Below are 26,804 nucleotides of genomic sequence, written 5' to 3'. Positions count from 1 at the left end.
GGATGTTGACATCTCTTTTCACATTCAACTTTAAGAACTTTTTAGGTTCATTCCATGTTTCTTCTGGTTCTCTATCAATGAGCAAATAGCATGTTGTTTCTCAGTAGTAGCATCCAAACTGAGGGGCCCATCATCCAGCACTATATTGCCAATCATTTTATATATTTTCTATTCACTTGGTTTTCTTGGTAAAATGCAGGAGTGGTTTATCATTGCCTTGTCCCATGCAATGTACACTGATGCCTTTACCATTGCCACTAAAGTTGGCATCTGTCTCTGGCATCTTTCTTTATCTTTGCTGCCCATTATAGCTGCCTGCTTGGACAGTTGGGATAACCTTCATGCCTTGGGTGACCCTGCTGGGAATATGCAGTCTTGGCATACACTTCCAATGTTCTTCACTCATCTAAGAAACCCACGAGGAGGCAGCACAGCAGAACTGGAGGGGTGTGTGCATTTGCTACTTACTTACCTTAGGAATAAGCAATGTCCAAAAGTAGTGACCAGAAGCAGAACATGCTTATATATGCTCTCCTTTAGGGCCATTATTCTTCCTGATAGCCATCAATACTAACTAAGAAGAAAGGTTCAGTACAATGGTCAGGTGGAAAGATCATATTACTGCTTCTACCATTTCATGATCATAATGGTAAGCAGGAAGCTAAGAGTTAAGAATGCCAAAGATCAGCAGTTCCTTGGATCTTGGCAGTGTGAACACCTTTGATACTGACCTAGCTGATCACCATGCAAGGAACCCAAACTTTCCTGGAAGAGAGGAACTATAGATATTCAGTGTCATGCAAAGATTGCAATGCTAGACTTGGACCAGGTAGCTGGATAATTGGGGCCAATTGTTCTTTCTCAAGCCAGCCCACTTCACAATGTTTTTATGCTGGTAATTTGGGGGTAGGGGAAATCTTTATGTTCTTCACCTTGTGCTTTTCAAGGAAAAGGCAAGATATAAATAAAATAAATACATATAGAAGCCTCCTGTTTTATTGTAACTTTCTTGGTCGACATTGCTCTTTTACATATATGTATCTTAAAAACGATTTCACCTCTGTCTGACTGCAGGTGAATTACAAGAGCTGGACCCACCACATCCCTGCGGGGTGCAGGGATGCCCTGCAGGTTATGAATGCAGAGACTGGATTGGTCCCAATGATGGGATAACTCAGTTTGACAACATCCTCTTTGCTGTGTTGACTGTCTTCCAGTGCATTACCATGGAAGGATGGACTACAGTGCTGTACAATGTGAGTAAGACAAGTGAGGAAATAGAGGACTGGTGCACAATTACTTCATTGGGTATTGTTTCTGATTGGTTACAATTGACTAATCATTTCATTTCATTTCTCACTGTATCTCATATGAGCACTATGTTTGAATTCTTAGATTCTCATGCATTATTTTAAAAAACAACACTTCTCCTTTTAACCATAACTTTTGATACAGTAACACCAGATTGTCATCCAATTTCCAAATGTTATCAGTTCAAATAACATTTATTGTTTGCGATATACTTGTATAAATCTTATCCTACTAATTTCCAGACAAAAGCTATTGACCATTATGGTCTGATCCATCTAAGCCACAGATCTTGGCAAATCATTTGTCTGCCAGCATCCACTTACAGAATAATAAAATCCCACCCTGCATATCAAGGTACCATTTTGTGGTATTGTATCATGATATCAATTCTATTGAAAAGTTACTGTATAATTTTCACTCCTTTTCAGCTGCTGCAAAGAGTCCTTACCACTTCTTTCAGGACTATCACTGTTGTTTCTAATCATTAATCTGAAAGAATCAGTTTTAATACCTGAACTTGAGTAGATATTTTTTTTCTTTCTTTTTCCACCTTTGCTATATGGCATGCTCTAGAAACCTGTACAGCTGCTGTCAAAATATTGGTCAAGCAGGAACTCACAAGGCATATAAGTTTATAACAGAAATTAAGCTTCTGACAGAGTAAATCTGTTGCAGGCAAGCAGAGTTGGTAATTATCTAAATGAAGGCTTTGCAGCATTCTCCATCAAATTTTTCTTGTCCTTTCCCATTGCCTCCTCCCCTTCCTTGTCATGAACTGCACTACTCTGTGTATTGAAGCAGAATAATTGCATTATAAGTACTTGACATAACTCCTATAGGAATTTGATCGTGTAACTGTGCTTAAAGGCCTGGCAGACGCCCATGAGTGAGGTAGGCAGTGAGAAGAATATCGCTTTGAATGATGGTGTTAAACTTCAGGCATAGTGGCGATCCTCTCCCTGTTGGAGAGGATCCTGGATTATCAAGTCCTGGATTAATACATTCCCCGTTTTTTAACTGGGAAACAAAACTCTCGATTCTTGGTTCTTGCTACCTGTGCATATAGCTACAAATATCAGTCCTTGGCAATTTGGCAGAATTATTGTAGAGCAGGAGTGTCAAACTGCCAGCCCACAGGCTGGTTGCATCATTCGGAGGCTGTACCCAACCCAGCTCCGGCAATGCAAAAAAAGTCGCTACATCACGTGAGGCGGCAAGTTTGATACCCGTGCTGTAGAGATTAATGATTAGGGTTCTGTCTGCATGTGAGAGACAGAGAGATTGCACTCTGACATGCTGCTTTCAGGTTTGAGACTAGAAGTAAAATGATGTTAAAATATGTTTATTATGCTTTATTTATTTGATTTTAAGACTTTTTCCTTAGAACAGTACTTGGGCAGAAAAAGGATTATGAACACAAACTCTGTACACTGCATCTTCTCTAATATGTCAACTAGGGTGGCTGACTGGCTTCTCCCTCAGGAGCTGGACCAGGAGGTTCATGGAGCTGTCATAATGCAGTGAATTTATTTGGACCGTCAATATTATTTTTTAACTTAAGTAATATTTAATTACTGTGTGCTGTTTTTAGTTTTGTTTGCCACCCAGAGTTCCTTCTAGTAGATGGAGAGCCAAATAAATTTGTTAAATAAATAAATAAAGCTACAAAAGTGGACAGCAGCAAAAAGATACAGAAACTCTAGCTCTTTGTGACCATATAATAGATACCAGAAGTTTTGGAAGACTGATATAGGAATGATAACATACAAAGAAATATAGAAACAGCAGAAACATTGCATTAAGAGCCATGGTGGCACAGTGGCTAGAATGTACTATTGCAGGCTAATTCTGCCACCTGCCAGGAGTTCGATTGTGACTCAGCCTTCCATCCTTCTGAGGTCAGTAAAATGGGGATCCAGATTATTGGGGACCAAAAATTAGAGAGTGCTATTGCTAAGTACTATTACTATTGCTATTCCATGAGTTTAATTCCCAGATAAATACATTTCTGTTATGCCAGGAATGGACCTATTAGCTCATGTAAACTAGAGATGAAACTGGAGAAGAATTCCTTTGTGTATAGAAAGTCCTCATTTAGTGATTTCCTTATACAGACAATGTTTGCAGTTATGACGCTAATGAAAAAACTAACTTTGCTACTGATCCTCACATTAATAACTTCTGCAGGTCTGTAAAATAAAAGAAAGCTGAAGTAAGATTACAAGAATAGTGTCATTGACCAGACTAAGCCTGAGGGAGGAGTCAAACATGTCATCATTCTTGAATCCTTTTGCTTCCACAAGAGATCTAAGTCCAGCCCACCTTGAATTCTATTAACTTATTTACTACCACTTTGCTTTGTCCATTAGTAGTTCAATTCTTGTAGAGAACTTAAGCTTACAATAAATCCTTATGATCATTTGAACTGCCTAGGTTTCCTGATTTCCATGCTTGACAGATTGGCATGATTTCACTTAGCAGCTGCTTCATTTAACAACCAAATTGCAAGTCCCTATTGTGGTTGGTAAATGAGGACTACCTGTATCCAGTTTCTCTCTATGGCAGGAAGAATCAGTCCTTAATCAGTCCCTATAGACGGACTAGTTTCACTCTCTTTCCATTCTACTTGATACTTTGTCTATGGAATTAATGAATGAAATGAATTTTTGTTTGTGAAAGTTTTCCACTGATGGTGCATCCTGATTTTCCAAAGTCCTCATTTGTATAGAAGGTTTCCATGGATAATCTTTTGATGGGGGAGTGAAAAGAGGAAGCAGCGAGGTCCTCTTTTTTCTTCCATTTCTCATCTCCTGCCCATTAGGAGGATTATTCCCTACATTCATAAGTAATTTCCTTAGAGAGAAACTTCATCTTTCTTTCCAGTAAATGCAGTAACTCCATATTTTGAAAACTGAGATTTGCAGGTAAAATTTTCATTGCCAAAACTCAAACATTGTACCGTATGTGTACTGTATATTGAATGGGGCTATTTTGAGACTGGAGCAATACCATTTCTGCTTTGACATATTCCAAGTAATGCTATTTCTGTTTAGAACTGCATAGAGTGGGTAGTTTGGATGACTAGAGGAAGAAAGTAATATTTTTCTAAAATAATTCATCTCAGTGTTATTTTTATACTTTACATTTTTACCAGAGTGGTTTTTTTTTGTATATAAATGTAAAATAACTGTAAATGGAATATAATGTCCTCTTTTCACATTCATTATTTGACTTTTCTATCTTTGCTTATAATTCCCATTAATAATTACTCATCCATTTATGACTTGTTAACTCTGCTCTAGACGAAATAGATACAAAACATATAATTACATACAGTAAGTCATCCAACTGGGGAAGAAACTCAAACTGCCTCTATTCATCAGATGGAAATTCTCAGCTAGACTGTCAGTTACTTTGACTTTAAGAAAAACTGCAAAAATTGTATTTTCTTTTTGCAGAAACTCTTAACGTGTTTTACATTGACCTTAAATGTACTTGATGGGCATTTTGGTTAAAGTGGAAAAAATATTATGGTTTTGAAAAACTGGGAGGAGGAGTGATTTCTGGAAGGATTAAAATGATACATGCAATGAATTTATTCACATTTCAGGCAAACCCATAGTTTTCCCTGATTTCTCTTTGCCCTGTTCAATTCATCATTTGTAATTGCATTGAATTGATCTATCTACTGTATATGCTATTAAAACTGTCATTCCTATAAACTTTAACTGGGGTGAAATGGTGAATCACAGGGCAACAATTTTTGAGCCAAGGTACCTCAAATGTGCTAATTTACAGAATGCATATAAAATTGACTCCCATTGAACTGAAGTTTGGCAAATTTTATAAACCTTATCATAAAACAGTTTACGATTACAAAGAGCACAAAACACTCCTGTGCTGCTATACAATTCAACATGAGCTATTTTTCAAAGCAGATAATCAAAACTTTTCTAGTGAAGGCAGTGCATTAGAAGTTGGTCACTGTTAAAGATATTGAGGAATCTGATAATAGAATATCTCTGAAAGAATGACTCAACGAGTCATGGGTTATCTAATGTAACATGTATTCAACATTTGTGCTTTCAAGCACTGCTTCTTCTCAAAGGATTTGCAATCGACTGGAGTCTTACTTGGGCAGGAGATTGAGGTGTGATTGATTTGTTGAAATTGAATGCATCACTTCACTCTAAAGTAGGAGACACAATTTCTGCTACATGTAGAAATTCTATGCAAGTAAAGAATCGTAAATAAAAAAAAGATATATTAGCCTGTCTACTTCCAGTGCTAGTAGTCCCTAGTGGGACCTATTAAATCAATCTAAAGACCAAACAACACTTTATGGCTAGTTTTCAAAATACCAGAGGGTGGGGGCCATATAGGGAGAGAGTATTTCATAAAATGGGTATTGCTGCTACCTAAGCACTTTGGTGGTAGCACACTCATGAAACAAGAAAAAACTTGGATTTCTAGAATGTCTTTATTGCTAACTGAGTAACTTAACAGAATCTTAAAAGCCTGCCAAAGCAATTCTCCAAATCATTTTATATTTAGAAAATGTAAGGTGGGGTTCGGGAGAGATAAGGTGAGTCTTTCTTACACTTTTCCCCCTCTTGGTCTAAGAAAGTTTTTCTGCAATAATCCTATTCCCTTTCCCACATTTGAAAGGTCTGGTGGACATTCCATCACAGTGGCAAGCCTATTGCTGGCTTATACCCTATGAACCAGCCATAGATGGTGACCTGCCATAGTCCCTCTCCTGGTGACCAGATCAAATGGGTAGATTCAGTTGCCTAATGTCTCCTGGTGCTGCAGAAAGCTTCATAAAGGTGATAACCAGGAGTTTGAATTGTGTCCAGGCAGCTTTTGGCAATTTATAATGTGACTTCAAAATGGGTGCTAGTGTAGCTCAGTAGAGTTATACATCACATTTTCTACAAATGCAGCCTCCAGATTTTCTCCAAAGGTAACCCCTTATAGAATGCATGGATTATAACTGGTACACTATCCAAGGACAGATAAAGATTTCCTGGCTATAACTTCCACATTAGTAAGAGCTGAGAGTTGGGAGAACTTGTAATTTATGAATCAACTCCTTTGGGTGTTCCAGACTGCCCTGATATCTACAGATAGTCCTTGTTCATCTGCCTCAGTTAAAGCAAACTTGTAGGAGAGAGAGAGAGAGAGAGAGAGAGAGAGAGAGAGAGAGAGAGAGAGAGAGAGAGAGAGAGAGAGAGAGAGAGAGAGAGAGATGCTAATTACTGTTACCTCAGTTAGATAAAGATCTATTTGTGCAGCAACACAAGCATTTTCATTCTAGCATGTGTTGTCAGTTGCAGAAATTTGGCAGTAAGTGCATGCATTGGTCAAAAAATGATTTTTAAATACCATTTACTACCATTTATTACTGCCATATTTGCAAATGGTTGCCTAATGAGGCAGTTAGTAGAAAAAGACAACTTGTATTGAAGATGGTCTTTTGAAGGATTTACTCTGAATTTGTTTCACCTATCCAAAACCTCACAGCCTCCAGGGACTGGTTCAAGAGTTGAATGGCACTTTCAGCTGGAATTGGAGGAGTGATGTGTAAGTGAGAGTCATCAGTATATTAATGACACATCACTCTGAACTGCCAAATGACCTCCCAATTTATTTCACATGGATGTTAAATTTCCTGGAGGAAGATGCTTAACACCGAGATAGCCCACATTGGAGATTCCAAGTGGTGTCTTCCCCATTCACCAACTAGTAGTTAAACCACCATAAAATAATACCTCTGCCTCCCAACCCTTGTGGACAATCTAGAACAGGGGTGTCAAACTGCCAGCCCATGGGCCGGATGTGTCATGCCAAAACCACACCCACCCCAGTGCCGGCAATGGGAAAAAAGTCACGATACGTCGCAATACATCACGTGACGTTGCGAGTTTGACACCCCTGATCTAGAAGAAAACCATATGTAATGTTATAAAATGCTGCTGAAAGACAAATAGGACAATGAGATGCACTTCTTTTTTATTATTCCATTTATTATTATTTATTATTCCTGTGCGTTCCCACAGAGAGGGCCTCCTCAGGGTGCCTCCAGTCAGAGAATGTCGGCTGGTGGCCCCCAGGGGGAGGGCCTTCTCTGTGGGCGCTCCGGCTTTATGGAACCAGCTGCCGGTTGAGCTCCGGATGGCACCGGACCTTCACTCCTTCCGACGCGGTCTGAAGACCCACTTATTCGAACAAGCTGGCCTGGCCTGATGGGGGGATTTTAGGGTTCTTAATGGGTTTTTATACTGTATTGTTTTACTGGGCAATTATTTAATTCTCTTTTTAATTTTTGTATTTGCTATTTATATGTGCCCTGTTCACTGCCCTGAGTCCCTCGGGAGAAGGGCGGTATATAAATTTAATTAATTAATTAATTAATTAAATTATTATTATTATTATTATTATTATTATTATTATTATTATTATTATTATTAATTATTTATATCCCGCCCTGCTCCGAAGACTCAGGGCGGCTTACAAGCTTAGCAGTAGCCTTCATTCTATGTATATGCCTGCTTATTAGGGCTTTCACACACACCCCAGTGGCATTATTACAAAGTCAGCTTATTGGTCCCAACAATCTGGTTCCTCATTTACCTACCTCGGAAGGATGGAAGGCTGAGTCAACCTTGAGCCTGGTGGGATGCGAACCTGCACTAATTGCAGGCAGCTGGTGTTACTTAAGGAGGCATTAGCCCACTTCTCCACCAAGGCTCTTCCCCCATCTAGGTCCCAGTGAAGATGATCAACCTAAGCAATCAATGCCATTCAGTGTATCTTCCCTTAAAAAGATCCAGATAATAGATTTTACAGTATTTAGGATCTTCCATAGTTGATTTTCCAATAACTTTTCAATCAACTTTGCAAGAAGGCTGGAAGCTAAGCAAAAGTTGTCAAAAACAACTGGATTGAAAGAGGATTTTCTCAGACTACATTATAACCTCCTCCAGAATATTTTTCAGGTGTGGCTTCCAATGGAACAACCCCAAAGGTTCATGAGCACCCTGGGACTGAATTTTTCATACTAGCATACATCAGGATGTCCCAAAAGTGCTTTTTCAAGAGGCCTGGACTTTTTTTCAAGAGGCACAAGAAAGTCCAGTTGCCTCTTGAAAAAGCACCTCTGGGACAACCATGACCTGGATGACTGAGAATCTCCATAGATATACAGTATTCATAAGTGCTTTAAGGAGCAGGCAGGACAGCAGGCTTAAACAGAACTAACTTTATTCTGGAACCAGGCAAGGAACAAGTAAACAGAGCTTCTATTTATACTACAGCTGTCAGATATTTAACCAATCGGGGCTGTGCCGGTTTCCCGCTTGTTTTGTTTCAGCCAATCAGTGTCTGGCCGGTTTGACAGCTCGGAGCTGTCAAACTGGTGGCGCGTGCGCGGTAGCCGGCGACTTTGACAGCCGAAAGCTGTCAGCCGGCTCGCACTTGCATAGTTGTCCTCCGGCAGCTTTTGACAGCTGTCAAAAGCTGCCGCGGCTTTTACCTCAGCCCCGTTGAACTCATATTCATAACTTGTGTGTACAATAATAACATGTAAATACATAACACCCCTTACCCCTCCCTCTGATTGGTTTGAAGGTTTCCCTGGTTGTTCCTTCGTGGTGTTCCCCATTCAAAGTCTTTTAGGTAGGCGGGGGATTTCCTTCGGGGGAATCGGGGGGGTGTTTCTTCCGTCCGATCTTCATCCCTTGGTTCGGTCAGTGTTGTGTCAGTGTTAGAGTCTGGCTCGGGGGGCAGGAGGTTTGGCTCCTCGGTTTCCGGGTCCTTTTCGTTGGACGCGTGCTGTGGGGGAAAGTCATTATGCTCAGGGTTTTGGTGTGATGGCATTTGCTCGGGGGGGGGGTTCGGTGTGATGGAATTTCGTTGCTCCCCCTTCCCCCCATGTTTTGCGGGCTGCGCTGTCGTAACTGATTGATGTGTCTACGGAGGTGGTTGTTGTTTCCAGCATCAATGATGTATGACAAGGGTCCAGTTTGTTCTAGGATAACCCCTTGTATCCACTTATTCCCACCCCCGTAGTTTCTAGCCCAGACGGCTTGGCCGGCATTGAGAGTTCTGTGCCGGATGGGTATTTCTGGGTTCGCGGGGGTTCTATCTGGGTGTAATCGATCAAGTCTGGTCGTAAGTCATTTGCCCCAGCGGAGTTCAGCTGGGGACTTTCCGGTGGTTGTGCAGGGGGTGGTATGTTGCGCTAGCAGGAATTGTGCAAGTCTGCGGTGCCAATTGCCGGTGATGATTTTCCGCAGTGCCTCTTTGGTTGACTTTACCATCACCTCAGCCAAGCCGTTCATCGAGGGATGAAATGGAGCCGTAGTGGTGTGTCTAATAGAGTTCACCGTTGTGAAACTCTGGAATTCGTGGGAAGTAAATTGGGGGCCGTTATCGGAGACTAACACATCTGGGAGTCCATGTGTGGCAAACAAACCCCTTAACACTTGTATTGTGGCTGCAGAGGTCGTGCTTGTGACCGGAGCCACCTCCAACCACTTGGAATAACTATCTACCACGATTAAGAACATTTGTCCCTGGAAGGGACCTGCAAAATCTAAGTGGACGCGGGACCAGGGTTTTTTTGTTGTTTCCCACCTGTGTACAGGAGCCTGGGGTTGGGCGGCTCTGACAAGTTGGCAGGGGTAACAACCAGCCACATGGGGCAGGGTCGGGGTCTATTTCGGGCAGGGGAAGCCTGCTTAGCCCGTCTGCGTGACCCATGCTTTTTCCTGGCTTGTGTACTAGTGTGAAGGAATAAGCAGACAAAAAGGTAGACCATCTGAGGATGCGGGGAGACAAAATTTGGGGCGTTTGTTTATTGCATGTAAAAATTCCTAACAGAGGCTTGTGATCTGTAAAGATGGTGAATTGGCGTCCATAGAGGTAGTCATGAAACTTCTTCATGCTGGCCACTATGGCTAAAGCCTCTTTGTCGATTTGAGCGTAATTGCGCTCAGGTTTTGACAGCGTTCTGGAATAGAATGCTATCGGGGTTTGGATTCCTTCCTCCGTTAAGTGACTTAGGACTGCTCTGATGCCGTAGGGGGAGGCATCGCATGCTAGCCAAAGGGGTAGCTGTTCATTGAACAGTGCTACGGTGGCGTTGCTTGACAGTAAGTTTTTTAGGAGTTTGAAACTCGAATCATGCTGCGGGGACCAGGACCACGGGGTACCCTTGTCTAAAAGCCTGTGGAGAGGCTTGGCTATGGTAGCCTTATGTGGCAGGAAGGTGTGGTAAAAATTAACTAGCCCTAGGAAGGCTTGAAGTTCTTGTTTGTTTTTTGGGATAGGGGCTGTTTTGATGGCTTTGATTTTTGACTTGGTGGGGTGTATCCCTTTTGCATCGATTTTGAAGCCTAGAAATTCCGCAGATGGCACCCCTATGGAGCATTTGTCCCTTCTTAATTTAAGCCCTGCTGCTCTGAATCTATGGAGCACTTTTGCCAGCTTGGTCGCTAAGTCCCTTTCGGATTCCCCTGCAGTCAGAATGTTGTCAAAATATGGGCAGACCCCAGGGATTCCTTTGAGTGTCTTCTCCATAATTTCCTGAAAAATCCCTGGGGCTGCAGATATGCCGAATTGTAGCCGGTTAATTTTGAAGGCTCCCTTGTGCATGACAATTGTTTGTGCTAGGGCGGTGTCAGGGGTGACAGGCAGTTGTAAATACGCCTGCGCCAAGTCTAATTTAGCGAAAATGGCGCCTGACTTAATGGCCGCGAGGATGTCTTTGACAGCCGGGACAGGGTAAGCATGGGCATTTAATGCGCGGTTCAGGGTAGCCTTATAATCAGCGCAGAGTCTGATTTGGCCATTGGGCTTGATTGGGGTTACTATAGGTGTTTCCCATTCGGCCCCTTCGACTGGTTCTAATACTCCCAGTTTAACTAGCCTGTCTAGTTCATTTTCTATTTTGTTTCTTATTGTGAATGGGACCCGTCTAGCCTTAATTCTTATGGGCATTACGTTAGGATTCAGCTTTAGTGACACCGGGGGTCCTGTATACTTTCCTAACAAGCCATCAAAAACGTCCGCAAACTGATGGCAGACGGTGTCTAGGTTTGACAGCTGGGTGGCGTTGACGCCTGTTAGTGCTATTCCTAATGCTTCGAACCAGTCAAGCCCCAGCAGGCTGGTTCTGTTTTCTTGTGTGACTAATATTGTGAGGGGTCCCTTAAATTGCCTAAATTCAGTTGGGACTGAGGCTTTTCCCTTGAGCCTGATGGGGGTTTTTTGAAAATCCGCCAAGCGGAGGTTAGTGGGTCGCAAAACAGGTTGCTGCCAACTACGGCTGCAAATGTTTTTGTAAGTTTGCCATGAGATGAGGGAGACGGAGGACCCCGAGTCAACCTCCATCTCGCAGGGAACCCTGTGGATTAGGACGTCCACCTTAACTTTGGGCTTAAGGATTATGTGGACCGTATTTTTCCTCGTGTTTTCCCTGATGTTCAGTATTAGGGGCCTGGAAGTTTTTTTCCCCCTGGGTGTAGGTAGGTTCGTACCTGCGGATGTTATCTCCAATTCGTGCAGGTTTTCTCGGCTCAGGCTACGGCATACGGCTTTGAGGTGACCTGTTTTGCCACAGCCGTGGCATTTGGCACTGCGGAAATGGCGCGATGCTCTCGGGTGGTTCCCACCGCAGCTGGTGCATTTGACTCTGCTGGGCTGATAGCTGGGGCTTTTGTTGTTGAAGGAATCCCCTCAGTTGTTGCGCTGGGACTTGAGCTTCTCGAATCTGCGTTGAACGGCATTGATGTCCGTGGAGACGTCGTCCTCCTCTGGGACACTATAGGCACTGTCCTCCTGGTGCACGGACCCGCTGGGTCCGCTATCAGGAGGTCGGGGTTGTCGCTGTGACTATCCTTGTAGGCAACGACTTCCATGGCTACTTCTGCCAGCGTTCGAGTGGGTTTGGCTATTAGTTTTTTCCGAAGGCGCTCGTCCTTCAGCCCGATGACAATCTGGTCACGGATCCGGTCCTCCAGGTCAGGGAACCGGCATCGACGTGCAGCATGCCTGACTCGTGTTATGAAGTCGTTGGCAGGTTCATCGGGGAGTTGTACGCACCGGGCGAAGTTCACTCGCCAAAACAGCTTGGACTTTGTCGGCATAAAATGTTTGCTCAGTCCCTCAGTGAGTTCCGCGTATGAGATGGTTGTGATGGGCTCCGGGCTGAATAGACCTACGGCTGCATCATATACGGCAGGCCCGCTGAGCCAGAGAAGCGCTGCTGCTTTGGCCCGGTCGTCGGTTATCTTCTTCACCACTAGGTACCCTTCCACCTGGCCTAAGTGTGACTCCCAGGACTCTGGGTGGCAAGTGTTAAATTCGCGGATGTAGCCGTGGTTCGTCATGCTGTCCGGTCGTGGGTTCTGCTCGTGTTATAGAGGAAGCTGTGCTTCCAGTCAGTGACTTCAGCTAGTGACTTAGCTCGAGACCAAGGGAAAAAATCTCTTCTTCCCTTGGATGGTGACTTCAGCTACGCGAAGCAGAGTATCCCACCTTCGTCGCCAGTGCTTTAAGGAGCAGGCAGGACAGCAGGCTTAAACAGAACTAACTTTATTCTGGAACCAGGCAAGGAACTAGTAAACAGAGCTTCTATTTATACTACAGCTGTCAGATATTTAACCAATCGGGGCTGTGCCGGTTTCCCGCTTGTTTTGTTTCAGCCAATCGGTGTCTGGCCGGTTTGACAGCTCGGAGCTGTCAAACTGGTGGCGCGTGCGCGGTAGCCGGCGACTTTGACAGCTGAGAGCTGTCAGCCGGCTCGCGCTTGCGTAGTTGTCCTCCAGCAGCTTTTGACAGCTGTCAAAATCTGCCGCGGCTTTTACCTCAGCCCCGTTGAACTCATATTCATAACTTGTGTGTACAATAATAACATGTAAATACATAATAATCAGGATGTTTCAACATCCTTGCATCATAAAATCAAAAGAACCCTGAACTGGTATACATAATGTATATACAGTATAGGCCAGTATAGTCTAGTAATTAATGCACCAGGCTAGAAACCAGGAGACTGTGAGTTTTAGTCCCATCTTAGCATAAAAGCCAGAGGGGTGACTTTGGATTAGTCACTCTCTCTCAGCCCAACTCACATCAGAAGAGTTGTTCTTGTGTGGAAAATAGGAAGAGAAAGGAGTATTAGGTGTGTTAGCTGCCTTGATTTATTTATCAAAATAATAAATGAGAGAAATAAATTAAATGTAGCATATTTGGACGGTAATTTTTGCTGTTGATTTTAGGCTCATGAAACAATGAAATAGAACAACTTTCCCCCCTTCATTTTGGTTGTTGTTATGGACGAGCTTAGTGGATCAAGAAACTCTGTATCAGGATGAACTGCTTCCTTCTCAGGAAGGAGCTAGTAATGTTGGATATAATTGATTGATTATGTGCTATCAAGTCATTTTTGAGTTCTAGAGACCACTGTTTGATCCAAAGTGTAGTACAATATACTATGGACTGATTTTTTTATTTGCGTCTTGGCATGTAAGCTTGTCTTCAGTACTGAAACAAACATATGGGAACACTATGCCAAGAGTTTGTGCACATGTTGCATATTTCATATGACAACACAGTTGCTCAGCCCAGCTGTAACTACATCTACTATGTTGCTGGGAAAACTAAACTTTGTATCACAACAGAAATCTGAGCTGTATTCCTCATTCAGTTGTTAGTTTAAAAGTAGTTTGAGAATACTGGAGTCCTAAAAATATAGGACTCTCTGATATCTTTGTATTATTTTTTTATCTGCAATGATAACCATTATCTTGGCAAAAAGTAAAAAGAAATTAGGGAGAATAGAATGGAATAATAAATAGGAAAGTTGCTTTAACCAGTCTTCCAGAATTTCTTGGAGACTACAAATTTTTGATTAATCTGATTAAGAACTCTGCTGTGGTGACACCCCTCTGCAATTCATTCTTTGTTAAGAAAGGCTGAATCACACCTGACTAAATAAATGCACATACATCCTTTTAATATGGGACGCAGTGGCTCAGTGGGTTAGGACGCTGAGCTTGTCGATCAGAAGGTCGGCAGTTTGGCGGGTCAAATCCCGAGTGCCGCGTAACAGAGTGAGCGTCTGTTACTCGTCCCAGCTTCTGCCAACCTAGCAGTTTGAAAGCACGTAAAAATGCAAGTAGAAAAATAGGGACCACTAAAGGTGGGAAGGTAACAGCGTTCCATGCGCCTTTGGCGTATAGTCATGTTGGCTACATGACCACGGAGACGTCCTCGGACAAGTGCTGTCTCTTCGGCTTTGAAATGGAGATGAGCACCGGCCCCTAGAGTTGGAAAAGACTAGCACGCATGTGCGGGGGAACCTTTACCTTTTTACATCCTTTTAATTTCATAAATCTCTATCTGAATCTTATGCAAACTGAGCATTTTGATGTTAAAAGTATACCAAGCAGACTTTGTTTCAGTAAGGCTTCTAAACATGTTGCCAGTGAATCTATATAATACTAAAATTCTCCTGTCTATCTATTTGTAACCTTCAGTTGGGCAAAATGGTGCAACATAGGGCAATAGTTTTTGAATTTGTGTACCTCAAATGGGCTAGCTTTAAGAATGCAACCAAAATCTGGGACCTGTCAGACTGAAATTTAGCAAAGTTTTGATGGCTTCACATGACCACCTGATCATTATTTTCAATTCTCCTTGTCAGCTTCCCACAAGCAAGATCAATGGGGAAGCAGCAGGAAGTCAGCTTCGACTCCCAGTGCTTTTTATGGTCATTCTGTTTCTTGGTTTAGGTAAGGAAATATCTCTGAAATGATAATCCAATAGGTCACAGGTTGTCTAGTTTCTCTTAAAGTGTAGACAGAGGTAAAGGATTCTGCTGAAGAGGTTATGTCTGTAGGCATATAAGGAAATTTCAATAGGTTTTATTGAATATTAAATATACTGTACACAATTATTTCCAAGGCTAAAAGCAGTATTGGTAGTGGAAAAGTCACGATCTTGAAATCTGCCAGTAGAAACAATTATTTTTAAGGATAATTTATCTGAAATTCGTGTTGTTAGTAGAAAAACCATGATTCTGAAGACTGCCATTATTCCCCATCAAGATATTTCTGAAACTCAAGCTTTAAAGGAAGCCCTTCTGAAATAACCCAAACAATGTATTTTATCAGATATCATTGAACCCTGTTAATTTCTCTCAAACATCTTCAAAAGTATATAAATAACAACATCGTGGAATGAAATAAAAATAAGCAAGAAAAGTTCATGGTTATGTTTAGGGCAGGAGTGGATTTAATGTTGATCATAAAAAACAGTTTCTGTAAGGGGAGATGGGAATTCAGACTCTCATGCTTCAGTTACATTATCTTGTAACTAGTTAGTAGACCAAAATAATTTAGCATTGTCAGGATTTTCACACAAAAAGTTGCTGATTGGACAAAGTTCATGTAAAAAAAAGACTATGAGAAATTGGATATGTTCACAAGCACATCGTCTCATAAGACAGAGACAGAGAATGTCACAGACTAGCACAACATGTTAATAAAAAATCTTATAATTGGAATTTCATGGATAGCAACTTTGCAAAAAAGACAGGAGATTGGCAAACCAAAGGCTGGTGGTTGGCATCTGCGCCTATGGGAATTAAGTTGAATGACACAGTTTCTCAGAGTAGTGATGTTAATTATGTTAACAACAAACAGCTACCTAAGAAGTAAAGGTTCCCCCACACATGCGTGCTAGTCATTTCCAACTCTAGGGGCCGGTGCTCATCTCCGCTTCAAAGCCGAAGTGCCAGCACTTGTCCGAGGACGTCTCCGTGGTCATGTGGCAGGCATGACTAGACGCCAAAGGCGCACGGAACGCTGTTACCTTCCCACCGTAGTGGTCCCTATTTTTCTACTTGCATTTTTACGTGCTTTCGAACTGCTAGGTTGGCAGAAGCTGGGACGAGTAACAGGCGCTCACTCTGTTACGCGGCACTTGGGATTCGACCCGCCAAACTGCCGACACTCAGCCTCTTAACCCACTGAGCCACTGCGTCCCTACCTAAGAAGTACAGGGCACAAAGGCATGGGAAGTATAGAAGAAAACAGCACTAAAATTAAACTATGGCAGGTATAAATAGAGAATTGTATCTTCATACTAACAGAGAACAATCCACTATTTTAGTGGTTTCTTCCTACTGTACAATACACATTCTTATTTAATTGTGCCATACCATCTTTTGGAAAGGCTTAAGCCAAGTATGATCCTAGAGATCATACTTGTCAAATCTTGCTTGGTCTGGAGTTTCTGCTGTCAGAAGGATTGTAGGATTATTAGCATGACTATGTTGGTTTTGGAAATGTAGAACCACATGAAACAGAAATCAACATATATTTTGAAGTGGTAAAACTGAATTGTTGCTACACTTTATGCAGTATCAAAATGCCACTTTGAAAGTGGCAAGCAGGAATTGTAGGTAAACAAATATGAGAGTTGTTAAGTTTTATTTGTCTTTTGTGCCCAGACAGAAACACATCTCTGCCTTTCCACTACCAATTCCTAGCAGGCTCATTATTTGCAGGCCTATATAAAAGGGTATTTTCATATCATATGTAAAATAATTAATATGATCCTGTATTAATGTTGCTTGCCTGAAAAATAAGTGAACAAATCCCCTTCAACCGGGATACAATATAGCAAGCAGAATAACTTTATTTTCAATTAGATATTGTAGACGTTTATGACTTTCATTGGTGGTTGTTGGGCACACAGTACTCTGTTGTATGGCTAAATATGTAGTGGCTAAATGGATAATACCATTGTTCTATAGAAGTGTTGATCATGACTGCCAAGAATTTCTGTGGACAGATTCCAAACTGATCAAGGATGGATGGAACAAAACTCAGGTGATGACATTTTTACAACATGCCACTATCACAAAATGTATCTTATTTTACCTTGGCAATATGAATCAAACCTTAGAAACAAACTTGATATTTGATAAGTATAGACCTAGCTGAACTGTGTCTCTGTGAACTGGGCTGAATCATAGCTAGGCTGGGCTCCAATTATAGTTATATCCATATAAACTACCAGAATGTACTGGCCTATTTAGATAGACAATAACAATAATCCAGACTCCTAGATCAGTATCTATATTCAACCTGCCAGTAATCTGATATTGTGCCAACCTGCTCACTTTTGCATATTTAAAAAAAAATCCTCTGAAATCTGAGTAGCAGTTATTCATCACAAAGTTAAGCTCAGAGTTTCCCTTTTAAGATGAAAATTATAACTCAGTTTTTTAATGTAAAACTAGGTTTAATATGTCTTAACTGAAGCTTCCCTGAGGACATTAGTACAATGTGCGTGGCTCTATTTTTTCTTGATTTTATTAAAAAAACATTATATAGAAGCCTCAGTTGACCAAGGGCATGATGGGTAAGAAAAGTAAATATTCATGGCTTATGGAAGATTACAACTTGGAATATAAGAGGACTATATGTAAAGAGCATGAATTAATGAATAAAAGGCAGGGGAAAAAATCTCAAATTCATTTCTGAAACTAAAAGAAAGATGAAGGTTGCCTTGTTCTGTGGGCTGGAGATGATGAATACTTGCATGAAAGTGATGGTGTAGGTTTAATTATGAAGGAAAGGGCTTACAGATACAGATTTGTTGTGGGTGCATATGAAAGTAGAAATCCATAGGTTAGTAATATTTAATGTTTTGTTCCTATTTCAACAAAGTTATACTGCTGCTAATAGAAGTGGGCAAAGATCAAAAAATAAAATCATGTAATAAAATCAGTTTAAAGAACCTAGTTGGAGGTCCCATAAAAATTTCCCTGACCACATAACAAATACACCCATTGAAAAGAGCCAATGTGCAAAGGTGTTTCCATATACTCATTTTTAATCTATGATTCTCAGCCAGGTGGAAGGTGGGCTAATATTTTTAAATACCAAAAAATAAAAAAGATAAAAAACCTCTCCTGTGGAGGTGCAAGAATGCCCACACCTAGAGAACCAGATGTATCTCAATCTTGTCAACTTTCAGATGGGTGTACTTCAGCTCCCAGAATTCCCCAGCTCCTGCTGAGCCCTCTGGGACAGAGTTTTTCAACCACAGCAACTCAAAGATGTGTGTACTTCAATTCCCAAAATTCCCCAGACAGTCAGAGATTAGAGATTCCTGAATAGAGGAATGAACAAAAAGAAGGACTAGGGGTGACATGATAGCAGTGTTCCAATATCTCACGGGTTGTCACAAAGAGGGGAGTGTCGATCTATTCTCCAAAGCACCCGAAGGCAGGACAAGAAGCAACGGATGGAAACTAATCAAGGAGAGAACCAACCTAGAAACTTCCTGACAGTGAGAAAAATTAATAGGTGGGGCGACCTGCCTCCAGAAGTTGTGGGTGATCCATCACAGGAGGTTTTCAAGAAGAGATTGGACGACCATCTGTCTGAAATGGTATATGGTCTCCTGCTTGAGTGGGGGTGGGGGTGGACTAGAAAACCTCCAAGGTCCCTTCCAACTCTATTATTCTGTTATTCTTTTAACCTCACTATTTTGCTTTCTGAGAAAGAGATGCTGTGCTTGGTATGCCACTGTTTTGTGAGTGCACCCACAACATCTCCAAGAAAGAAGAAAAACTTTCTATTGATAAGAATGGAGGTTTTTGACAAGAGACTGGACATCCATTTGTTCAGAATGACATAGAGTCTCCTGCTCACATAGGGGGTTGGATCTGATGATCTCCAAGGTCCCTTCCAACTCTGTTCTGTCCTCTGAACTCTGCTAACATTCTGCCCCCAAAGACCGGGGGAACAAACAAATCTTAAATACCTTTTGGAAGATGGGTAGCAACAAGGGTATCTGAATTTAGGGAGGGGAGCCAGATAATATCTAACCTCTCATATCTGGTGGGACAGGTAGAATAAGGGTCCTGCAAGTTATCTGGTCCCTTGCCATTTAGAGATTTACAGAATTAACAATGCGAGATCTCTAAATACGGGAAGCCCTAAAACCCAAAGCCATTCAGTCTTCTTAGGTTGAGCTGAAGCTTGTCAGGCCCACACAGCCTCCAGTCACTGGGAAAGCACTGGCATTGCTTGAATGGCCAAGGGCAAAAATGTATAACTGAGTTTCATCGGCATATTGATAGTTCTTAATTGTGTTCCCATGAACAACCTTGTCCAGTGATTTCACTTAGATGCTAAATAGAGTGGGAAGAGAATAGAATCCTGTGGCATCCCATAAAGCAGAGAACTAAGGCTGGACCTATCCACCAAAACACAACACTCCCTAGAATCAGCCACTGAGGAGGGAAGAGAACCAGTTTCATGACCCTCACTCCTAGCCTCCCACAGCCAATCCAGAAGTATGTCGTGATGGTATGGAAAGCCACCAAAAGATCAAGCATGGTTAGGATAGATGCAGTTGTTCTGTCCTGAGCCTACTAGAGGTCACAACAAGTGTGATCAATCCATCTTAGTACTATAACTTGCCTAAAGCCCAGCTGAAATGGGTCCGTATAATCAGCTTCTCTAGAGCCCTTTGAAGAGAAAAGCATACAATTTTCACAAAAATCTTCTCCAAAAAAGGAAGTTGGAGACTGGCCAAAAAGTTTTCCAATGCTACTGGAACTTTCAATAACTTCTTGAGGAGGGGATGGACCACTGCCTCCAGTGAAGGAGTCCCAGTCCCAGTTCAAGGTGGAAGGTAAACCTATAAACATTGATCTGAGAAAAAAAAACAACCTAGCACACATCCAGATAATTCTGACACACCCTCCCAGTGCTGATAGCAATATGGAAATGGATGGGAATGACAAAACTATGGCGAAAATGTATTATGGTAAAAGAAATATGAATAATTATGATTTTATTATTATTATTATTATTATTATTATTATTATTATTATTATTATTATTATTATTATTATTATTATTATTATTTGGATTTATATCCAGCCCCTCTCCCAAGGGACTCGGGGCGGTGTACAGGGCAATTAAAACACTATGAAACAACACATAATATACAAAAATTAAAATGAAATTAAACTGACTAGCCCTAAACAATAAAACACATTCTAAAATTTAAAATATTTTAAAATTTAAAATCTAAAATCCCAGTCCCTCAGTCCAGGCCGGCAAGTTCAAATAGCCAAGTCTTCAGGTCGCGGTGAAAAGAGCGAAGGTCGGGAGCCATGCGGAGCTCAACAGGAAGCTGATTCCAGAGGGCTGGCACGCCCATAGAGAATGCTCTCCCTCTGGGGGCCGCCAGTCGACATTCCCTGACCGACGGCACCCTGAGGTGGCCCTCTCTGTGGGAGCGCACAGGACTATGGGAAGCTAATGCCGGCAAAGGTACTCCCGTAAATAATGCTTGATGCTTGATGGAATGATAAATAGGATGAGGAAAACAGATAATGAATAGGAAATAGATGTCATCCTTTCAATTTTCTCCTGTTGTTTTCAAGGAGTAGCAGCAGTAAGGGATTTTAATTTGATTAACAGGCCTCTGAAAATGTGTTTTCTTTTTTATAGGGATTGTTATGTGTTCATAACATGACAGGAGGGGGCATAATTGTTAGCAAAACAAAACCCATTGTTACATAATAGCTTTCATTTAAATTCAGACTGTGTGTTACAAGAAATTTCTGCTTAACTTTCCACTTGACAGCAAGCTTGGTTGGTGTTTCAGACAGAATCACCCATTTCAGTGACCTAAGACCAGGCAGAATGCAGAATGGAATTTCATTTTTATGTTTCTAGATAAATAGTTGCAGATCAGCAAGGACTTCTAACTTCCCCATTAACAAAATTACACACTCCTGCTACACCCCACATTATACTAGCAAAACAAATGCAATAGGGAGTGGATTTTTGTGAAAACGAATCCCTGCTCTTTCTGAGTATCAGTTCCAGTCTAGCTAGTAGTGGCAAGATCATTGCTGACCAACTTAGTGACTGCAGCAACACCAGCTTGTTGAAATTGGCTATTTTCCAGACTTCACTTCTCTTTTCCCTACTGTATTTTCTGTGAGAAGTAGTACTGAATGGAAAAATGGGGTCTGCTCCCTATAGAAATTCTTGGAAATGGAAAAGGGAATCAGAATAATAGAAAAGAACTCTGAATGCACAGTTAAAGTGGATGATAATAGCCCAACTAAACTTAAAAACTCTAAAATCCCATTTACTATTGGGAGCATTCTGAAGTACATGAAGATATGATTTTGAGTGGTACATACACAGATTCTGTTCTGTTCACATCAACAACTGGCATTTTTACTGGGGAGAGTGGCAAAATATTAAAAAAAAGATTTGTTAGAACTTTATGACATTAACCTAGGTTGTCCTTTTCTACTGTTTTGCTAACTGATCGTTTTGTTCCTTTATTTTTATATAGTAAGAGAATATTATGTTGATGATTTTTTTTGTAGCAGACATTAATTGCTGTTGTAGAAGGTTAGAAGGAAAACTCATAGAAATCAGTGAACTTGCAGAAAAATCTTTTTTATCATTCCATAGATCAAAGATCCCCAACCTTTTGGGCACCAGGGACTGGTTCCATGGAGAGAGGTTTTTCTGTGGACTGGAGAGTGTGTGGTTTTGTGTGCTGCCTACATCTCGCAGATGGGGCTTTGCTAGTTTGTGCAGACCAGTTGCTGGCATGCCGCAGCCTGGTACTAGTCCAGGGACCGGGGGTTGAGGACCCCTGCCATAGATGAACTTATTTTTTAAAAAATGGCAGCAGAGGGCGTAGAGCAGGGGTCTCCAACCTTAGCAACTTTAAGACTGGTGGACTTCAGCTAGCTGAGGAATTCTGTAAATTGAAGTCCACCAGTCTTAAAGTTGCCAAGGTTGGAGACCCCTGGCATAGAGAGTAGCCACAAGTGGCCAGAGGGACATTCCAACAGTAATCAGCTGGGATGGAAAGGTTTACTTATACAAAGCATTGCAAACCAGGCTGCACAGCTCAGGTTGTCTCAAGATGAGAAGCTTGACTTCTGAGGCAGAGCCAACAAAGTGGGTGGATGTTCCATTAATTGTTGGTAGGGAGTGGGCTGAGTTTTACATCATGCGTTCCTGTCCTCCAGAAAAAAAGAGGGTGCCTCACACTCAACCTGGAATAAAGTACAGATTTGCACATGGGGGAGCAGTGCTCAAAACTTGCCTAGGGTTTTGCTCCTCATTTTGTCCACTACAGTTTGAGAACTGGTGCTGAAGTGCAAATTAAAAGGTGGCTATTCCAAGTGGTGAATTTATTTCTCAGAGCAACCTGACCCCCTGATCATTTGTTTTATTCCTGGGGTAGAACATTTCTAGTGCATTATTTTAGGAGGGTGCAGTATTGCAAAATTTGAGAACCCCTGGCTTAAATGAATTGATGCTTGTTCAGAGAGTAGGTGGAAATATCATTTGAAATGAGAGAGAGGGAGGGAGGGAAGGAGGGAGGGAGGGAGGGAGAGAGAGAGGAGGTACTGGGGTTAAATTACACTTTTCACAAGGACTATGCTGGGGGAGGGAAGATTCAGGATTCAGGGGAAGATTGTTTCAACTTTTGTGGATTATAGATAACAAGAAGGTGATGATGAGACTGAATTAGTAGAGTCTTCCTAAATGTGCTTCTTAATATCTGCACCAAAACATACCCCCCTGTCATCTCTCTTAGTCTCTTATATGGACCCAGCATCTTCCCTGCCCTTTAATTCTTTATTTTACTGGGCAGTGATGGGAACTGCAGTATGACAGAAGAGGAAGGAAAGGAGGAGAGCTGTCCTTGCGTCCTCTTCCTTTGCTTTTTCATGCATATCAATGAGCTGTTTTGGAATGTCTCTGTGCAAAGGTATTTTCCCCCAAGTGTTGCAGAACATGATGCCTATGCTAAAGTTACCACAAATAACAAAGGGGATATGACTCACAACAGTTATTTGGATCTGCTTTCCTAAAAACCAGTGCATCATCAAGTACCCTAAACGAGCAACACGCAAAGCATAACATCTCCCCAAAATAAAGATTTTACATATTTTTAATTAAGATAGCTTCGTACATAGTATGGCCATTAGCGTATCAAACTCAAAATCATTCATTATTTACATAATTTTAGTGTATTTGTGAATTGTTTCAAAATGTATAGGCAGAAAGTTTTACATCCAAACTGTAGCTCTAGGAGCAGTAAACAGCTTTTGGATATTGAAAGAAAATCCAGGAAATATTGTTCAGCGCTTAATTCTTATACTTTTGAATCTCATTCACTCTCTGGTTACTTTTTGGTAGCACTAATTGGTTATCAGTTCTTGGACACATTTAGTCCTAGCAGTAGTTGTCAAGAGAGAGAACTTGCTAATTCAAAGAGCATAATAAAAAGCATAATGAGTCACCTGGAAATGTATTTATTTCCCTATCACCCCATTTCCTGTCCAGTGATGCATTTAAAATAGTATGTAGCCTATTTAAAAGTTACATTTCTCTGTGAAGCTTCTGAATGCATGAAGCTGTCTTTTACTGAGTCAAAGATCAAATAAATGCATATCACCTGGTTTTATTTGCTGCTCTTTCCCCATTTTACTCCTACCTGCTTGCAGGTTTGGCATAATTCAAAGCTGCTAATTTCCCCTGATATTACTCACTTCCTCCTAAGCACTGCTAGGCGGAATTGTCCCCCCCCCACCCTCAAATCATGGTGTCAACAGTTGTATAGCCACAATGAGGAATTTCAGGAAGTGCCAAAGGCTGGATGAAAATAAGTAGAGCCTCCAAGATAATTCTGCTCCTCTGGCTTAACTGGGCAGCTTTACAGGGTCTTTGATGGGACATTTCCAGGTATAATGCTTGATTTAAAAAACAAACAAACCCAGGAGTGGGGAACATTGTGGAAATAATTACCAAGCTCCATGCTAGTGGCTTCCAGGTCCTAAGTAAAACCATGTTTGAATGCTAAATGTAATGGCTTTATCTTGGTAACAGTTCAGCAAAGAAGGTGCAAACTATCCAAAGAGAATTGCCTTGGTGTGCTTTGCTTGATGCACCTGCAAGGAATAGCAGTGACTTTCTCAGTTGTTTTACGGATAGGAAAAAGTGTGACTTGGCCAAGCTGGAGCACCTACAGTACAAAGATGACTGTCACTGCATTCCATTGCTGTATGCCTTCTCATATAAAGAAAATCACAGAGTGATGCAAATATACAGCCTTGCCTACTGTCATTGCAAAGGAAATGTCCATAAAGATTGTTCCTGCCAATAGGCAGAACCTCATTCAAAGCCCCTTAACCCAGATATTTTTATTTATTATTTATTTATTTATTTATTTATTTATTTATTTATTTATTTATTTATTTATTTATTTATTTATTTAATGGGACTTATATGCCGCCCTATCTCCCAAAGGACTCAGGGCGGCTAACAACAATAAAATACAAGAGAATACAAATATTAAAATTAAAATTAAACTATATCTATAGCCCCAATTAATAGAACCTTAAAACCAGATTAAAAACCCCATTATCATCAGTCCAGGTCAGCCTGGTGGAAAAGAAATGTCTTAAGGTCACGATGAAAGGACCGGAGGTCTGGGGTCATCCGGAGCTCCAGGGGAAGCTGATTCCACAGGGCAGGTGCCACCACAGAGAAGGCCCTCCCCCTGGGGGTTGCCAGCCTACATTGTCTGGCCAATGGCACCCTGAGGAGGCCTTCTCTGTGTGAGCACACAGGGTGATGGGAAGTCATTCCTGAGAGCAGACGGTCCTGCAAGTATCCCGGGCCTAAGACATGTAGGGCTTTAAAGGTAAGAACAAGCACCTTAAATCTCACCTGGAGGGCAACTGGTAGCCAATGCAGCTCACGCAGGAGAGGTGTAATATGGGAGCATCGGGATGCTCCCATCACAACCCGCGCAGCTGCATTCTGCACCAGCTGAAGTCTCCGGGTGGTCTTCAAGGGCAGCCCCATGTAGAGAGCATTGCAGTAATCAACACGGGAGGTAATGAGTGAATGAGTGACTGTACGTAAAGCATCTCGGGCCAGATAGGGGCGCAACTGGCGTACCAGGCGAACCTGGGCAAATGCCCCCCTGGCTACAACTCCTATATGATCTTCTAAACTGAGTCGTGCATCCAGGAGGATGCCTAAGTTGTGCACCCTATCAACGGGAGGTAACACCTCTCCCCCCATAACCAAAGATGGAACATCCTCGACTACACGAGATGCCGGTACGTAAAGCCACTCAGTCTTTTTTTTATTATTATTAAAGAGTTTTACAAAAACAAAATTTTACAATATATCCCCAAATCCCTCCCACCCCAAACCCACCCACTTCCCCCCCCCACTTCCCAGAGCTAAATACAGGATTATAGTTACAATAATCATATTCTAAATAAAAATTATGCATAATATACAATTAACCAAATTCATAATGTGCTTTAACTCCCCTTTAACATAACTACAAACAAAGTACCAATAACAATATCCCACTAAAATCTACTCATAAGCTAAATGGAACTTTTTAGTCCCATATTTGTTCTGAATATAATTTATCCATCTCCTCCAAACTGAAATATATCTTTCCTGTGAATGATCTTTCAAATTAGCAAAAATCTTAGACATTTCTGCAAGATTTGAAACTTTAAACACCCATTCTTCTATAGTGGGCAAACTATCCTTCTTCCAATATTGTCCCACCAGTAACCGTGCTGCTGTTATCATATTCAACATCAAATTAGTTTCTTTAACATCACAATCTACAACAATACCCAATAAAAATAATTGCGGAGAAAACTTTATCTTTCTCTTAAAAATCTTTTGAATGTTCCACCAAATTTTGATCCAAAAAGCTTTTATGTTTCTACAAGTCCACCACATGTGAAAATAGGTAGCTTCTGAACTACCACATCTCCAACATTTAGACTGTAAATTAGGATACATGTTGGACAACTTCTTGGGATCCAGGTAAAGCCACTCAGTCTTGGCCGGGTTGAGTTGGAGCCTGTTCTTCCCCATCCAGATTCGTACCACTTCCAGGCAACGGGACATCACGTCAAGGGCATCAGTAGGTTGGTTCGGGGTAGAGATGAAAAGCTGGGTATCATCAGCATATTGATGATACCTTACCCCGAAACTGCGGATGATCTCACCCAGTGGCTTCATATAGATGTTGAACAGGAGGGGAGAGAGGACCGACCCCTGGGGCACCCCACAATCGAAGGGCCTCAGGGTTGACCTCTGCCCTCCTGCCAACACCATCTGTGAACGGCCCGATAGGTAGGAGGAGAACCACCATAAAATGGTGCCTCCCACTCCCAACCCCCTGAGACGTCGCTGCAGGATACCATGGTCGATGGTATCAAAAGCCGCTGAGAGATCTAATAGGACCAGGACAGAGGAATAGCCCCTATCCTGGGCCCACCAGAGATCATCCAGGTTTTTTGAGGAGGGGCCTCACCACCGCCTCCTTCAAAGTGGCAGGGAAGCACCCCTCACTCAACGAAG

General features: G+C 41.7%; 1 protein-coding gene across 1 annotated transcript in view; it reads left to right on the top strand.

Moving 5' to 3' along the window:
- Window positions 1–26,804, top strand: part of CACNA1E (calcium voltage-gated channel subunit alpha1 E) — a gene marked incomplete at its 3' end in the record, with an annotated part of 392,449 nt that overhangs the window by 167,893 nt on the left and 197,752 nt on the right. Inside the window, exon 7 of the mRNA XM_083358506.1 lies at window positions 1,075–1,256. Within this exon, the coding sequence (XP_083214632.1) occupies window positions 1,075–1,256 (182 nt within the window). The remainder of the gene's footprint in view (window positions 1–1,074; window positions 1,257–26,804) is intronic.

This window comes from Vipera ursinii (genome assembly GCF_947247035.1).
Source record: "Vipera ursinii genome assembly, chromosome: 3".
NCBI lineage: Eukaryota > Metazoa > Chordata > Lepidosauria > Squamata > Viperidae > Vipera > Vipera ursinii.
The sequence above is the reverse complement of the archived record's forward strand: the minus strand, read 5'-3'. Positions and strand labels throughout refer to the sequence as shown.